The 18,483-nt window shown below is 44.0% G+C and overlaps 1 protein-coding gene across 1 annotated transcript in view; it reads right to left on the bottom strand.

Annotated features, from left to right (window-relative positions):
• Positions 1-18,483, bottom strand: part of SPTBN4 (spectrin beta, non-erythrocytic 4) — a 1,597,753-nt gene that overhangs the window by 1,321,985 nt on the left and 257,285 nt on the right. The window contains exons 5-6 of the mRNA XM_085625377.1: positions 11,277-11,368; positions 9,446-9,526 (exon numbers count right to left, since the gene is read on the bottom strand). Coding sequence (XP_085481503.1) covers positions 9,446-9,526; positions 11,277-11,368 — 173 coding nt within the window. The remainder of the gene's footprint in view (positions 1-9,445; positions 9,527-11,276; positions 11,369-18,483) is intronic.

The raw sequence follows: 18,483 nt of genomic DNA, 5'->3' as shown, positions 1-18,483 counted from the left end.
ATTGGAGCCACCTCTCCCCTTGCCTTGCCTGTTGCACCTGTGTCCAAGTCATGAAAATGTCTTTGAGGGCTGCGTGTCATTGAAGGACTGCTGCTGAGCAGTCCTGTCTCTAGGCAGATTATGGTATTTTGGCATCCTCTCTACTCTGCTACCTATAACAAGCATTTGCAATTTTTAAAACATAAATAAAAGGCATTGTCATTTACAATGCCAATAGCTAAAACTCGCACAAATGTGAGACCTATTGTATTGCAAATGCTTTTTTTTATTACACTACACGGGCCTCTCGCAAACATATGTGAACCTAATGCCTGTGCTTTCTGTGCTGATAGAAAGGGTTAACCCTCCGTGCCCTCCACACCCTCGCCTTCGGGTGCGTTGGTATATTGTTTTCCCCATCCATGACTTATTCACAGCCCTTCTTTACAAATTGAAGAGCTGTTACTGCATTTGAAAAATTTATTTGTGAAATTAATGTGTGTTTCTGTGCTTATTTGTTGTTGAGAAGGCAGCTTGGTTTTCTATTTCATTTCTTATTTAGTTTGAAGGGTTTCTTTGTTTTCAATAGGGTGCGCAAATCACTTAACGTCTAAAAGCAAACAGCCTCCATGTATGCCATTCACAGCAATGATAGAGATCCTTATGGCTCTGCTAATTCTCTCTTTAGTTGAGCATGGCTGTCTCCTTTCTTAACACAGTTACAGACTATTTAACCCTTTATGACACTCTAGACTCCCTAACACTAATTTGGTGTTGATTGGGTGGCTAAACAATGTTACTGCAGATGGCTTAGGCTTAAAAGGTAAATTGTGTATTTTTAAGCCTTTAGGCTACCTTAGCATGTAAGCTGATTGTAAGGCTTTTACACCTTTGTTTTTTTAAAGCAAGAATGGTCCAACAAGACGTTTGGCGTGATGGACAATTGATCACTTCGTAGTTGTGTTTAGAAAGATAGCCATGCTATATGAAAGAGAAAGTTAGCATAGCTGTAAAGATTGCTCTCCCCGCCATGACCTGCATAAGTGTGTTTTTTTGGTACACAAACATTGTGTGGACTGCTGTAAATCACTGGTTGTGAAGCTTCCCACCGGGGCTAAAACCTACTCCCTAAGCTGCTTAGTTATTGGTTGGGGATAGCAAGCCACATTTGCTGTTTTTTATTGTTAATCCATAGAGAACGCATCACTAGGCGATTGTTTCAAAGATGTAAAGGATTAAACCAAAACGTGTTTCATTCTAGACACAGCCAAAGCAACATTTACAATGGTATAGAAAGTTGTAGCAATTTTTTGTGCGACCCATGATGCGCTAGGACACTACTCAATGACATATAGATCAAAATGCTTATACTTTATGCATGAACCAAATGTTAACTGCATATATAAAATGACAGTGTTAGACATGTCTAATAAGATCTCACTTCTCTAACAAATGAACTGTTCTCTGCCATTTGTTGGGTGTCACACTTTCCCTTTTCATAGTGCAAGGTAAAAGAGCAGCGTAGCTGTAATGCAAGATAACCTTAAAAGGGAGGAAATGCATTTTTAAGTATGTAGGTAGTGCTCCAAAGGCAAACAAAATGTTAACTTTGAAAAATGAAACACGGCATGGTGCAATGAAATTGTGTGAAGGACTTTTTCCCTATATTCACTTTTCTGTTAAGCTTGTGATGGTATATCATAGAAGAAAAGCACTTCTTTGCATAGCTACACAGTTTTTTATGAGCAGAGTTTCCTTCAAGCCAGTCATCTACGTCAAGCCACTGCACGCAACTGCATTCCAACAACACCTACAGAAGCACAGCCCCACCTCAGCATCACTCAGCCCAAGCACAGCACCACCTCAGCACAGGTGCAGACCACCTCCGCACCAGCATACTACCCCAAATCCCCCTTCCAGTCCCCTTTGGAATTTCCTCTAGCTTCGCTCTTACACATCTTGCTCTCTAACCCTCTCACAACTTCCTTTCACAGATATTCTTCTAACATTATCATCCTTCTAACATTACCCATCACTCTTGCCTCCTCCTCTTACCTTTCTCCAACTCATTCACCTTCTGCTCAAATTCCTATCAAACTTCTCCCTTTTGCATCCTCAGTTTACCTACCCCTTAAAACAAACACAATCTTCTTTTAATAAAAATCCCCTCTCATACACCCTCCTTTCGTTCACTACCTCCTTTCTGAAAATCTCTCACACAATGCACAAACCTAGTCCCACAAAGCAACCAGATGCGTATCCCACCTCCTTACCCCTTGCCTACCCTAATCTACTTTTCCCTCTGCTTGCTATTTCACTCATATGATATCCAATGGTGCTGGTACAATTTTCAGATTGCAGACGCTGCCATCAATGTGACATCACAGAAGTCGTAGGGGTTTTGAAAAATATCCCAGCAGTACGCAAAGAACAAGCTCGCATATGAACCATGCCCACTCAGCAGAATAGCTGTAGGGTATCGGTATGCAACAAAAGGTGCGTTTTGGAGCACATTGTCCTGAATATAGGACTAAAGCATGGGGTAGTGCCCTTTACAAAGTGCATATTTTCCAGTGAAATTTGCATCAGATAAGCAGTTTTACTGCTGAGCATATAGGGCGCACAAACAATATATGGGGATCAGTTCATGTTTATCATTTGCGCATCACACAAGTAAAGTGCCTTAGTTTTTTTTTTTTGACTTTTTAAAATCTTCACTTCAGGATTACATAAACTCAACATCCTTCATTTGGACTAAATTTGCTTTGCATGTATTTTGATATATTTGCACAGTTCATTTACAACTATTAAAATGTTGGTGTGTTTGGACACTTTTGAGATCTTACAGCCTTTCCTTTCACACTACTTGTACCACAGCAAGACTATCACTTGATTCACATTATAAATTTCCCTTGATTTGCAGTAAGAGAAAAGAAAAGTAAACCGCGATCTCCATGTTAAAAGAATACGCAGCAATATGTCAGAAGACTATGCATTGACATTTGACCTCTATCTGAAGATACAGTAAATGAAACATGATAAAAACAAAAAATAAAGGCCTCCTTATTGCTCATTCCCCTCCTGACTTCCCGCAAGGTTACTTTAGGGGTGCAGCAGCACCTCCCGCACCTCTACTTCCATTGCCCCCCCACATATCGTTCCCACCCCCTAGTTCGTTAAGTCTCACACACACACCACCTCCCTTGCCTGCCTGCTAAGGTGGTGGGGTTTTGAGGAAAGCCACTAATATTAAATAAGCTATATATCCATGGAGCAAAAGGATGGAAATCTCGAGCTAATTAAGCTGTACTAAAATGACAAAGTGGAATTTGACCTTTGCACAGGAGAAATAAACAAGTGAATGCCGACGAATGCGTTTACTTCTTTCAAAAAATATTTTTGGGCCACATTTATTTTCACTGAAATAAATATACATTCCAGTACTGCTACTAATTTTGTAAACAACGCTAGGGTCACAAACAGGGCTGTAAAGTTTACCAAATGACTTCATGTGATATAAATGTTTGTTTCCAATCTGTGCAACTTGTTTAACACCATAATGCATTATGGGAACTGTGGTCCCGGTTTACATGAGCTGATCCAGTCTAGCACGCCTGAAATGTTTTGAAAAAGAAAAACACCTTACGAAAGCATTTTACCATATGTCACACGGGTCACTTTCTCTACTTAAGCATTCTCCATGCTCTGATGCTAGGTGACAAAAATGGTTGTTTTTAGAAGCGCTCGCGCCAGCTTTTTGCACTCTTTAACAATATCATGCCCACGTGTTGATGTTTTACCGCACAGCATATCGTTCTTGTCCACTTCCGCATTGCATGGAGCCTGAGCGCTTATCCACCGACCATGACCAAGAACAAGCATCGATCTCTTAGCTTTATGGGGCCATGTGTTTCTAATTAGCTTGAATTAGAAACACATGGCCACATAAAGATAAGAAAGTGCTTTGCGACAGCAGCAAAGCAGGTGACCCAGTCGGATTGGAGGCGGAAGGGCGACCATGACCAAGAACAAGCATCGATCTCTTAGCTTTATGGGGCCATGTGTTTCTAATTAGCGTGAATTAGAAACACATGGCCACATAAAGATAAGAAAGTGATTTGCGACAGCAGCAAAGCAGGTGACCCAGTCGGATTGGAGGCGGAAGGGCGTCCACAAAAAACCCTCATTTCCAATGGCAGACCACAGTTTAGCATAAACTGTGACGCCAGCCAATGGAAATGAGGGGCGGGGCTTAAAGCCCTTTTCTGAAATCCCTCTCTCACAAACTTTCTCACCAGTGAGAAGCGCATGCGCTGCAATGCAGGTGAGACCTAAAAAGCTGTTTCTGTTTCCTTCCTAATCTTTTCCAATTTCCCATTGACCTGCGAGCCGAAGAGATGCTATCCATTGAAAGGCACGTTAAATACGCACTGTTGCCCTTCTGGCTGGAAACCAGCAATCTGGGGCCAAGCAAAAGGCAGCAAGAGGATATTAGGGTTTATCCCTTGGGAGGCAGTAACTGCAGTATCCAATAAGCACCTTACAGTTGTGTTAGAAATTGCCTTGCCCTTGGCTCTGAGTTCTTGGCCCCTTTTCATGTGGGCCTCAGGAAGGTGTTTGATGAGCTCCTTCATTTCCTTGCTGTGTGAAATATGAGGGAGTCAAGTTGAACTTGGCCTCATATGTACAATGGGTCATCAAGGTCCGACTTTTTTTCTCCACCCATTCTTGTATCATGATCAGAAGGGAGGAACGGATGACAATGTTGTTATTTCTATATCTGCCTGCAAAATGATGTTTATGTGATATTTAAATGCCAATAAAGTTAATTAAAAAAACAAAACCTTTTTCTCCACCTGTGTAGTAACCACCTGATACTTTACTGGTTTGTTGAAGTTCTCAGTGGCATATTTGAGCTTGTCCTTCAGTATAGCGAGACTGTCTTTGACAGAGTTTCTATGAGGTAGTCACCCTCCTCCTGTGCCATGTGCACCTTAACATTTTGGTGGTGTGCAGCCTCATGGATTACCGCATGACAGGTGGCAGTGTCATCTGCTGGCAAAACCTTAGAGCAGAAAGGCTCGAGGTCAGTGGTACTCAGGAGGGTGAAGCCAGTAGAATTTCCACAGTTCTTACCCAACCCTAGGATCAAAGGGCTTTTAATATGGGTCCCCTGGGTGGTATGGGCTTCCTGGTTCATGGTCTGTATAGAATGGCTGAAGAGATGAATTCGGAAACAGTGGTTGGGGAGATGTGCGCATTCTTTGGGATGCCTGGAGTGGAGATGGACCCCTAGGGGCAGGAGGCAGTGGTAGTGGGCTGGTAGCCATGCCCTGAATCTTATTCGGAATGAGTTAGGTAGATGGCTCAAAAGAAGGCTCTTCCTTAAAAGCAAGTCTCCTTTTTCTGGGGATCTGAAAGACAGAGAGAATGTGTGTGTGTGTGTGTGTGTGCATGTTTGTGCATGCCTGTGTGCGTACATGCGTGCGTGCATGCTTGCGTGTGTGTGTGTGTGTGTGTATCTTCTTCTGCCTCGAGCTGAAGAAATCTGGGAGCTGAAGTATAACCGGTGCCTCACTTGACTCCAACCTCAGCGTCTAGGTTTCTTTTGCTGTTGCCATGCGGGCCAGTTTGGTTAGAATTTACAGCAGCAGCTCTGGTTCTGAAAATGGATTTTCAGTGCCTCGGGCCGAGGAGGCAGCAATTGATGGCATAGCTCGGCACCTCACTGAATATTTATTCAGCATCAAATTGGTTCTTGCAGTCGCACGGTGTTCGCTAATGGAGCTTGACCCAAAGGTTGGTGCCTCTAGAGGCAGGGCTCAGGGCTCTATGCTTGACTCTCCTGGGAAGCATGCTCTGCCTCAGCAGGGAATGCTCTCTTGGTTGACCCAACTGAAATTGACCCTTTTGCGTTACAGGAAGGATAGGGGGCCTAGGTGTGGTCTTGGTCTTTGAGCCTGAAGGCTTTGGAGCTGGATGCTCTACTCCCTTATGCTAGTATTCCGAGGACTCGGAGGACACACCTCTGGACTCTGTACCATGCACACAGCTCAAAAGCCCGATGGGTCTACTTCTTCTCCCTTGGTGCAGAAGATGTCCTCTTCCTCGAAGAAGCTTGTGGTCTTGTGCAACTGTTGGCACATCATCTTGGGATGTGCCTCCTGCTTCTCCCTTGGGTGCGGAACAGTCTTATTGGACTGGAATGGTTTACATGAGGGAGCACTATTGAGTACTTTTTTTATTTTCCCCCCTAGCTCTGTGACCTTTGAAGTAATATTTTAGGGGGTACCTTTGTTTACAAAATGCTTTACAGGGGGTGCAGGGGTCTTCATTGTGTTCAGGGACAAGCAAAGGTTACACTGACCAGGGACACTAAGAGTTACAACTCGGGCAGTACTGGAAAGGTAATTCTCTGGAATACGACCTTAAGATCTTCAATTTTCTGTTAAGGCAGATATAGGTGTGGGCGTCCAGTCGCAGACCGGTGAGGCGTCCTCAGGTGCGGTTCATTGAGGCGCGGTGCGTTGAAAACAATTGATTGTCAATGAGATGTTGTCAAAGCTGGTGCAGGAGAAGTCAGCAATTGCTTTCTGGTCACAGGAATTAAAGGCTGGGCTCAAAGTTCTCGGTGAAAGCCCTGTTGATTCCAGAACACGCACTCAAACATCAGAAAGCTAGGGCGGAAGAAAACAATCTAAGTTGGAATCTTTGTACTGTTGCATTGTGCACTGTGGGTGGAGTCATAGCGGGTGTTGTGACTCAAAAACAACTGTTAAGAAAAATAATTTGCAAATGTCCGAGCCCAACAATAGATGCAGGATCTAAAGCCTAAAGCTCCAAAAGAAAATGTTGTGGTATACAAATGATTGCAGTAAGTTTGTAAATGACAACTCGAGGATCCTTTATCAAGTGAGTATTCAAAATGATCACCAGATACTTCGCTTGTGGATAAGTTTTGGGGGAGATGCCTAACTAGTTCGGTTATATGTCTAACGGCCAGGCGTCAGTCGGTGTATCCATCACCACCACGTAATTTTTCAAAGGATTGAGTTTCGGGAATTTTCAACTCATCCAATTATCTATCGCCAGAAAACAGAAAGTGAAGTTACATTTCTCTGTTACTGTTGGTTAGAGACTCAACAAAAGCAAAGTATCCTCAGCACAACTGTAGATATTCAACCTAAGAGATCAGTCAACCAGGAGGGTGGTTGGACACAGACATTGAAAACGACGGACGGGGAAAAGTTCTCTGGTATCACGTTAGCTCATGCAGGGGATCAGTGATGAGGGGTTTCAACTACCTGTTATTTGCCTTCCAAAAAGAACATTATTCCGCTTAGTACAGTACCTACAAGTCCAACACTGAAAGGTTCCTGCATGAGGATGGTATGATCATCGGAGTTGAGGGCCACTGACCGTTCTAGTAAGATCAGTTCTCAAATACTGTTATCATCCACCTCACATTGAAAGAGGCAGTGATGGCTCACACAGTTTCTTGCAGGGGATGGAAGCCAGCCTTTCTATTGAGAACTATGCTGACTTCCACAAATGCTGAAATAAGCCATTGTTTAGCTGGGGATGGCAGGATTGCTATTGGACTATATTGGTATGGTCTGCTGGATCTGCTTGTGGTTTTTCTTTTGGAGATTTACTGCAGCTTACTTTAAATAAGACATTATGGGCCATATGTAGATAAATTATATTTACCGATTTCATAAATACCGAATTTTACCGATTCGGTATTTATGAATCGGTAAATAGTATGTAGGTAAACAATCGGTAATTATTACCGATTCGGTAAATATCAGTATTTATGAATAGGTATTTACCGAATCGGTAATAATGCATCCCTTCCCATTCATTCCTATGGGCCGAATGAATGGGAAGCCATTTACTATTACCGATTCGGTAAATACCGAATCGGTAATAGGGGAAGCATAATCATGGGTGGCAGGGTGTCACGTTGACACCCTGTTGCACCCCTGATTCGTGCATGTGTGCACATGTGGCGCACATACATGCCCTAAGGGCATGTATGTCTGCCACATGTCACTTTTAAAGCAGCCAAATTTAGCTTTTTGAAAGGTATTCGTTATTTAACATCAACCTGTAGTTGGTGTTAAATACCGAATCCTTACTACTGAAATTCACTCACTTGAGTGCTCCCTACATATGATTTAAGGATTCGGTAATTTACCGAATCTGTATTTTACCGTTTCGGTATTTTACCGATCCCTTACCGATTCGGTAAATTACCGAATCCTTAAATCATGCCTCCTACATCTCAAATGCCTAAATTCCGGTCAGTAACGGGATATTTACCGAATTTCGGCCGTTACCGACCGGTATTTAGCTACCTACATGAGGCCCTATATCTGTTGAAAGTGAAAACCTGAAGCAGGCAACCAACTGTCTCATAAGTGCGGTCAAGGTCCTTAAAGTGAGATGCCAGACACCGATGATTAGGAGATCCAGATTTTTTACTGGTCGTAATGAGGAAAGTCAGATCTCTAAACAACACTGGGATGAAGAATTGGCAGAATGGATCTTGCTTGGTTCATGTGGGGTCCATATGTAGATAGGTTGTGAGAATAGGGCTTGAGAATTTATAGCTCTACATTCCACATTTAATTTGCAGTCTGCAGTCTCTTTATTGAACCATTTTTGGATTTTATGGAGAATCATCTTTTACAAATGGATGGTGATTTGGAGGGGGAAATGTTATTTTCCACATCCATGGTGTTTTGGCTCAATCGCATGCCCTCACGGAGATTTCAGAAGACCAATTTCAAACTATTTCCAGGACTAATATTAAAGCAACCCAACTGAAACCAACAGACATAACAATCATTTCTGATATGTAAATGAAGCAAATGTACATTTCTTTGCAGCAGCTCCATATGCATTGACCAACACATATTTTACCAACTCAGTCCAGTGGAAACCAGTTGCAAATATATGCATTTGTCTTTTGCTCATAAGAAGCCTCTAGAATCAGACTTAAGTGATCATTTTTAAAATGTGTTTACTAGTAAATTAAATATTTTGAATGATATTGTGAGATGAATTCTAAGCTCACAAGTGCACCCCCCAGAGACTGCTACTTTTAGGTGTCCTAAATGAATGTTTGACTGAGAGTGTGCAAAGGCTACGTGGTACTACCATTTTTAACTGGGCAGATGGGATTTCCATCATGGGAAATAACGTTTGTCCAGATGGTTTGGCAATTAGAAGCAACTTGTTTACCTCTCTATGGATGGGCGAGTAGTTTTGACCTTTCTTAACAACTATTTTTGGCTTATGTTTGTACTGGGGAATTCAAAATTTAATCCGAACCCATCACACCTCTTAGCTACAGACCTCCATCTCTTTTAACAATAGCCCTGCGAACTGAGCCAATGGTTGAAAACTTGTCCTTCAAAACACTAGCACATCAGAAATAACTCTGGATAACATGGTATACCTGTGCTTGTGAATCAGAGCGTTGAAGGCCAAGCCGTCTCTCCAGCTGGTGGTGAAATTCTGAATATTGACTTCAGGGTACCTGACAAGAAGAAGAATTTAGAGACACATTGTTATTCAAATATGTGTAACCTGAAGATAAACTTTGTTACTAAAATTAAAATGAGTATGAGTGTATCCTGGTGGGCAAAGAGACCGATTTCAGGCTTTGTTGATGATTTCCAGGTTTCTTGTTATTTGTATTTGTGTTTTAATCCCTTTAGTTAAGTGTTGTGTATTAACAGTGTGTTTTACTATTGATTTAGTTTGAGAATATAGGGCCTGATTTAGGATTTGGGCATGGGATACTCCCTCACAAACGCAACAGATATGCCATCCGCTGTACTGCAGGAGCCATAGGATTTAATACACTTGTAATATGGCAGACGAGATACCCTCCAAACAAGTGATATTTTCACACCTCCTCCTTTCTTTTTGCGCCCCAAGACCTGTTCAAAGTGGCACTTCTTAGTAGTTGCTCTTAAATTGTGGAATCAGGTTCTCATGTACATAAAAGCTCTACCTTCTCTTGCATCTTGAAAAAGCTCCTGAAAACATCTTTCTGCCAAATAAATTCTCCCACTCTCGCTCTTTAGCCAGTTTGACCAACCCCTAGAGATGGTTTGCTTCATATTTTGGATACACCATGGTTAAAAAAAAAGATCTTGCTATTGGATAGAATGCTTGTGCGGGGGAGGTGCTGTGCATTATAGTGCGCCCCCCTCTGGACAGAGAGGTGATTAAATGCCTTTGTTTACAGGCAGTACCACTCCTTCACCATATAAAAATAAATCAACACACTAGGAGGTCTATTAGGATGGCGGTCGGGAAAATCACCCCGACCGCCATAGTAGCGGGAAACAACTCCCCGCCAGGACCGCGGCATAACCGCCGGTCCAATTAGTATGCTCCGCAGTCGAAATCCGACCGCGGCAGTACGATCGCGACCTTTAACATTGTGGCGGTTGCTGCTGCCAGCAGCACTGCAGCAATATCAAAAGGAGCATGTCCTGCATATCCCTGCACTGCGTGCCTGCCACCTGGTACAGGGACATGTAGGGGGGTACCATGGGTACCTGCCCAGTGCACCCACACCCCCCCAACACATTGGGGGCCCGCAATGGGCCCCCGGAGACATTCTCCGCATGCCTTTCCGTGGCGGTTCCCCCACAGCGGAAAGGCTGGGTACCGCCGGCATCATAATCATGCCGTCGGAGCCTGGCCTTGCACCGGCCCCATTTTAGCGGTCCTGCTCCGCCCGCCAGGCATGCGTGCGGACTGCTACCGGCAGAAAAGTGGCGGGCAGAATTTCTCACCGGCGCGGTCATCACCACCATGCTAATGTGACCGGCGGTTTTCCGGGTTGCGATCGCGGATGGATGGCCATCCATCCGCCATCCTAATAGACCCCTAGGTCTCAAGAAAGCCACGTTATAATTGTGTCCCTACAAGAATGGCCTAATTGGCAAGGTGATTTTCAGTAACGGCCACTGGCTGGTACAGTGGCCTAACAGCTACAGCGGTCGACCTGGAAGCTGGGGACCCAGGTTCGAGTCTCGGCAGGAACGCTCAACATCCTGTGATTCTGGGCGAATCACTTCATTTCCCCGTGCCCAACAAACTGAATATGTCTGTCTGAAACGCAACTGGTGCTCATGTAAAGCGCTCTTATAACTTCGGATCGAGTTAGCACTATAAAAAACCAAAGAAAAAAGAAAAGATAAGCATGAAGCCCCAAGAAAATGCAAAATGAACCATCATGACATGATGCCTTGACAGACACAGTAACTCACCCAGCTGTTTTCATCTGGCACCACAGTAACAGGGCATCCTTGGCAGAGCGAGTCTCTCGATTGTCATCTGTTTCAATTTTTATCATCTGAATCTGGACAAAAAAATGCACATTTCAGAAAAATATTTATAACAGAGGCTCTATGATTAATCGTGTTGAGTATGAGGGTATGAAACATATATAAGACAGCATTCCTCCAAACAATTACTCTTATTGGAAAAGAATGCTTAGTTCCTATACCTGCTGCAGGCTTAGGACAGGTATTATCCATGAATTAGCTATTTTATATTTAAGAGCATGTTGCTATGAGTACACTGTATGAAAATGAGTCTGAAACAATAAAAAAAAGGCTAATTCAGAAATTCTAAAGTTTATGTAAATACTTTCAATAAGTTAATTTTTTTTTTAAATTGAAAGTTTTGTGGCAAATTAAAAAAGCTTACCATAGCAACGTATTTACAGTCCCTCCATTCATATTCAAACCATTTTGCAGACCTTATTTATGCATCAATACACCACCAGCATCTCACTACGGAATTCCCCACTGGTACCCTATTGCAGACAAATCCTACACGGCATTCTCCACACAGGTGTGGATGAGAGGAAACAGGAAGTACCATTACAGTATTAGTGCACCACTGGAAATATGGATTCCCCAGTGGTGCAGACTGCCAACAGAGGAGCTGTCGCCCAGGACACAGAAGCAAAAATAAGAACACAGGCTGAGACATTCATGATGGCACGGTGAGGATGTGACAGAGCCACAGCGGAGTAATGGAGAGTCGGAACAGAATGCCTTAATAAAGGGAGGGATGGAAAGCAGTGAATTCTGCAAGGGGCGTCTCCGACAGAGATTGCAAAACTGTGACATTCCCCCTGAATTTACATAGGACTTTAGCAAATATATCCAACCAGTTTAGAAAATCTAAATACTCTTAAGAACAGTTTTACAAAGTACTTCAAGTTTTTCAAAACTCACAATAAATTTCTGATAACACAAAGTTACTTAAATAGCTACAGGTGTTTACAAAGGCTAATGTCTTTTGAAGATTCTTGAATGTTTTGACTAATAAATTGTTTCATTTTCATTTCTTTTTGCCAAGTCACAAATATTATCAAATAAGTCAATGCTCAGTTCTATATCACTAAATAACACTAATTACATCAGTCTTGGTCCTATCTGAACAAGCCTTCTAGATTGATTTACATCCCTCTGCCATTTAACATTTGAGAACTGTCTGTGATCCTTCATTACTAAGTAATGAGAGGAACGAAAGCCAGGGTGGGAGGGGAGGAAGGAGTAAAGGGACACAATTCTCTTTATGCTCATTGAGTTGAAACCATCTCTTCAGCTCGATAAATCCCACCCCCAGTGGCGTAGCTAGAGCTTGTGGCGCCCGGGGCTATCCCTCAGATTGCTGCCCCTGGGAGGGAGGGGAGGGGGGGATAGCTGGTGCTGGGGAAAAAGGACAGCACGCACTTGAAGGTGGTCCGAGAGACACGTAGTATCGCCGCTATTAGTTACCTCGATCATGCAAGTTGCATACACATACATGACACGGTCCAAGGCTACACAGTTGAATACACCAGTGACCGGCAGTACAAAGGAGGACACACAGACTGCATGATCTATCTGGGGACTCAGAAAAACCACATGTGACATCTATCAGAAAGCTGCGTGAACGATTACCTGGTAATCACCTCGGCACAATGTAAACATGCACATACATGACACTGTTCGGGGATCCGTCATCTACAGCTGACAATAAATGACCAAACATCATGGTCCCCCCATTAAAGCAGTGGGAGCGTGCACAAACGTGATGTGCTCTGAGGACACAAAGCCAACCTAACAGTGTCGAAGCCTGTAATTCTTTATCTTTCAAAAACAGCAAATTAATTATTCACAGGGAATGACTCCCTGTGTGCCATTAGAACTAAACTCAGCACAAAGGGGTCAGTCAGCTCCACAACCTTGCCAACACAGACCAAGTACAAAGCCCGCTCTGGTGGCCCAAAGGCAACAGCCAGGGGTCACGCCCTGTCATTACTTCTAAGAAGCAGCAACCAACTCCCTGGGACCCAAAGCCAGCTTGTAATAGTGCATCTCTACTTCAGATCAGCCTCAGCACACACATGGTGCACAGCCTGCCCAGGGGGCCCAAAGCTAAAATACAGGGAGGGGCGACACATTATCATCACAATCCTTAAACACAGCTGTAGGGGCCATGGGAACATGTTCAACCCTATCCAAGGCCCGGGACAAACTGATCCGGCACTGCGGCACTCCGTGAAAAATCAGAAGAAACAAGAAACATTACATTTTTCTGCAATTTTGTTTTCACATTACTTTCATGGAAACCAACAGTGTTAAAAGTCCACAAAAACAGTAAAATCATAATAACATGTCTAGTATGGAACGCCAAGGCTGTGTAACACACGTCCCTGTAACACACGTCTTCAGCTGCCTCCTAGGCCCGAATGTAGGCATGGCAGAACCAAGGTCTGGAGAAAAATACCCACTTAAAAGAAGTCCTGATATGAAGTAAGTTATGTGTGCATTTACGCATGTGTGTTTCAGTATGTCCACGGCTCAATCATTGGAGAGTGATAGCTAGCTACTACTGGTATCGCTCTACTCACAGACATCCGGGAATAAAGCCCTTCATCAGATCCCTTACGCATTTCAAAAGGTTCATAACCTTAGTGGTACACAGACCTGGATGCGCCTAGACAACTGCTGACTGACTGGAGCAATCACACTGGCAACCTGCGATCACAACTGGAGCTCTCGTAACCTAGGCCCTGGTGCCCTGGGTTCAGAGAATACCAGGTTCTTCTCTTGTATCTTGTATCTCAATCTTTTGTGTTCCTTTCCTCTCACAAGACAAAACTCTTAAGGTAAATAGCTCACACGACATTCAACTCTCTCTAGAACTCTAGGCTCTACAGATGAATACATTATTTAGGAAGAGAGAGTAGAAAGGCTTGCCTGTGCTTGCAGGTAAATGTATCAATGAGAGAATCGAAGCAGAGAGGTCAGTTTATCCCTGCTGTTTCCTGAGCAGAATTACAAGAACACATCAACATAAAGGCAGGGTACAGAATGACATTTACCCAGAGACAGGTGCAATAGCCCACATGTCTAACTGGTGCTAACAGCACAGCCACCACTTGCTCAGATGAAGACTTATTCCACACTCAGCGCTTATAGTACAAGTATCACTCATATGTCACAGATAGCAAAAGTACTACTTACGTGCCACAGTGATCACAGCTATCATCACATGTCAAAGGCAGCTGATTAGTACCATTCACCTGATCAATCCCTTGCTCTTCTGGTTAATTTCTTACTCAGTGCAAACAGCAAATCTATCCTTTAAGGTCTTTGTCAGCAGAGCTACTCTCACCAGACAACAGAGCATTCCCAAACAAGTTACAGGGAGCAAAGCCATGCCTTAATAGCGGCTGAGCTATCCCTGGATAGGTGATTGTCCTTCTGACAATCTGTCTGCATGGTGTCTAAGCAACTAGGGAACAGGGAACCAGTGAACAAGAGGAGTTCGGGAACTAATGCTTGCAGGATGGCGTTTGGAGAAAGAGAGCCTCTCATACTTTAGTGAGATAGGTAAAACAAAGGAACCGGGAGACGCAATAGATAGGCCTTGGAGACAGAGAGACCTCAATATTGAGCGGCTTTAGGCTGGGAAACATCAGGCAGAGTAGTAATGGAAGGCTAGAACAAGACAACAGAGACAATGCAAGCAAGAGACAGGCCAGTTCCAACTACAAGGATACGGGCAAATAAGAACCTAGGGTGGAATGTTTGTATTAGAACCTAGATGAGGAACAATGCATACCAAAGGAGAAACATAAAATCCACAAATATTACACTAGAATGACTCTTACATCAACCACCTATGTCATTTACAAGGGCACATGGCATTACTTCAAACAACACTACTACCATAGCCAACACTAATTAGGGGAAAGGATTCAAGGCCCTAACCTCCACTGCGAACCACAATGCAGAACACCCAAACACACTCAACATTAACACAGGTTCGGCTGGAAAGTGTCAAGAGTCTCTCCTCTCCCCCAACTCCCTTTATAGAACAGCTCTATGAGGATAGCCAATGCCTTCCAAGCCAGCCACCCACATTAATGTGATTCAGTTCCCCTACTGGAAAACCTCTGATGGATGAATCACAAACGCAGACTGATGTCTGCATAAAGTGCAGAGGCCAAGTAATTGCCTAACTCTGAACCATATCTGGCAGGTCAACATAACAGAACTGCTGCTACACATGTTAAACCTCTTCTCTGTGCGTTTGGAAACGTTGCATACCAGCTGTCCATACTGTCCCTATGCTGTGTGTGAATTAGTGAAGCTTTAAGAGACCGTTCCACTTAAAAAAAAAAAAAAGAAATCAAAATGACTGTCCTTGTCAATATTTTTTTATATTTAGCTGCTTACAATTGTGTTTCCATTATTTTTTATCAACTTTCCCAAATTAAGCTTGAATATTGACGTTCAAACAGTTTGAATCAAACTTCTATGTAGGTACACCAGGAATACACTGTTGTATGTATCAAGTCCGCATCAACTAGGGCTGTAAGGGCACAGCCTGTCACCATTTCACATAATTATATTAAAAAGTAACGAAGAAAGCCTTTGTGTGCAAGGATAAACGTTTCATGTCTCTGTCCCCATTTCTCTCACAAGAGGAAGCCTAATAGACAAGAACTGCGCCGGGGCTTACCTGCTTGAATGAAGCTCCCCTCACACTGCATTCCACAAACAGTGCTCCGGGTTTAAATGTCCCGTCCTCGCAAGCACCAGGAGACCTCAAGCCAGGGCACCCCAAGCTCCGCTGCACAGCTCCGTCCACAGGAAGCGCAAGCACTACTTTGTGTCCCGACCCGGACCAGAACCCAGGCGGCACGCACAATGAACCCGGACGGCCTCCGCCCAGCGCACAGTCAACCTTGCAGAAGCTTATGCGACGTCACGGGTCTATGCTAGGTGGTGGTGGCGTGCGTGCGCTGCACGTTGCAGGCAGCAGTTGCAAGCAGCAGGTGGCGGTGCGCATGCGCTCGCACTTCAAACAGGGCCGCGCGGGCGGCACTGGTGGCCCGTTGCAGTGGCCTTTATAATTTATTTGGGGACACTGACACTACTGTAACAGTAGTGTCAGTGTCCCCAAATAAATTATAAAGGCCGCCGCAACGGGCCACCAGTGCCGCGCGGCCGCCACCCTTAAAATAATGCCGCCTGGGGCGGACCACCCCCATCGCCCCCCCCTAGCTACGCCCCTGAATCAGGTGAGTGAGATGGGGCCTGAGAAGATGGGATGCAATGGGAAAAGGGTGGGTGGGTGGGGAGGGGAGATGCAATGGGGACTGAAGTGTAATGGATGGGATGGAAGTGGATGGAAAGATATTGGAGAATGGTGGGATGGAATGCAATGGAATAGGTGATGGGGAAGTAAAAGGGATGGGGTGGTCTTTGGGACTGGCTATGATGCGAGGTAATGTGATGAGGAGAGGAGAGGGTAGATGGGGTTGGGGTTCGATCTTGTAGCGTTCGGATGGGATGGATTGAGAGGATGGTGAGGTGGGATTTGATGAAAATGGGATGGGGTGGGATGAGATGTGAGGGAAGAGATGAGATGTGAGGGAAAGGGATGAGATGGGCATGGTGGGGGTTTGGTTTGATGGGACAGGGTAGGGTTGTGTAGCATAGAGTGGGATGTGGTATAGGGTGGGACAGGAAGGAGTGGGCCAGGGTGGAATGAGGTGTGATGAAAAGGCAGGGTACAGTGCTGCATGGTAATTGTTACTTCAATGCTGCACACGAGAACTGAATGTCAGCCTTGGATACATGGAGAATGTGAGAAAGGACAATTGTAAGAGCACTTTTCAAAAACTTCAAATAAATAAGAGTTATTGGCACCTGAAGCATTACTACAATAACAGTAAATTGGAATTTTTTGCAAATTAAATAACATATTCTATAATTACTCACAGAGTGCTCTGGTTATCGACCTTGAAAGGATGAAAGGCTAAGATCCACTTTACTGCGATTCAAACTTCTGACCTGCAGGTAAAACTAGAGGTCTTAACTTGCTGGGCCTTCTTACTGGCTGCTGACGTATTACCACTCCTCCACCCACTCCTTCTGCATCATAGTGCAGTGTGTGCACATTTTGAAACATAACTAATCAGTCCAGAAAGAAGTGCGGAGGAGCTATTCAGTTTCACAGTCCCGCAGGTTTTATATTACCAAAGAGAGAGAATGCACAGATTGGCCCCACCTTCAGGGGCTGGACCCTACTTCTGCTGCTAAATTAGCTGGGGTAAGGCACGACCCGGTGTTAGTCAGAGATTCCAACACCAATCTAAAATGGTTTTGGATATTCGTGCTGAAGAGGAGAGAAATAGTTGCTCTGCTGCAGAAGATGCAGGGCCTGCGCCACTAAAACATTTTAAAGAAATGCAGTGCTCCAACCTCACGAGCGGGCGGTGGGGAGGGAAAAAGTTTAAGCATTATCAAAATTTCACAGGCACTTTTGTAAAATGAGAGGCATTTTTACAAAAGTGTTGATATTGTGATTTTTTTTCCAATCATGACATCCTGAAGGGTTTGATTTACACCTTAAACAATAAGCATGCTAAATCTATTCATCGGTTTCCATGAAATGGTAAATGCAATTAATCCCGAAAGTTTCCAACAGTCAGTTTATGTGGCATTTAACCGTTTTCAATGAAATCACATACAACCCCGTGGAGCAGGTAGGCACAGACAATGGCTGGCGCTTTGAAGAGACAGCCATTGTCCCTTTATGCTGTGTATCTGTGAAAACATGCAGAACTTCCACAGATCGGACCCAGTGTTGGCTCTCTGTGATCTCACTTCCAAGCAATCAGCTGTTCGTACACAATCACCTGCTCACTCCCACGCAATCACCAGGCCTCTGGTCATCTACTGCATGCATTAGCTAGGCTGTGAAACAGTGGAGGTCTGTAGCCAATCAGTTCATGGACTGTCCAGTGCAGCACAAAATCTATTTCAAGATGTTATGCACCTACCACATGTTTACTGCAGAATATGTAACGCCATGCTGTATGGTTGCTAGATATCACAGCTTAACACTGACACACAGGTTCACCATAAACCCATGGCAAGATTAATTCAAGAAACTAAA

The sequence above is a fragment of the Triturus cristatus genome, chromosome 9, assembly GCF_964204655.1.
Source record: "Triturus cristatus chromosome 9, aTriCri1.1, whole genome shotgun sequence".
In the NCBI taxonomy this organism is placed as follows: domain Eukaryota; kingdom Metazoa; phylum Chordata; class Amphibia; order Caudata; family Salamandridae; genus Triturus; species Triturus cristatus.
This window is presented reverse-complemented; position numbering and strand designations above follow the sequence as displayed.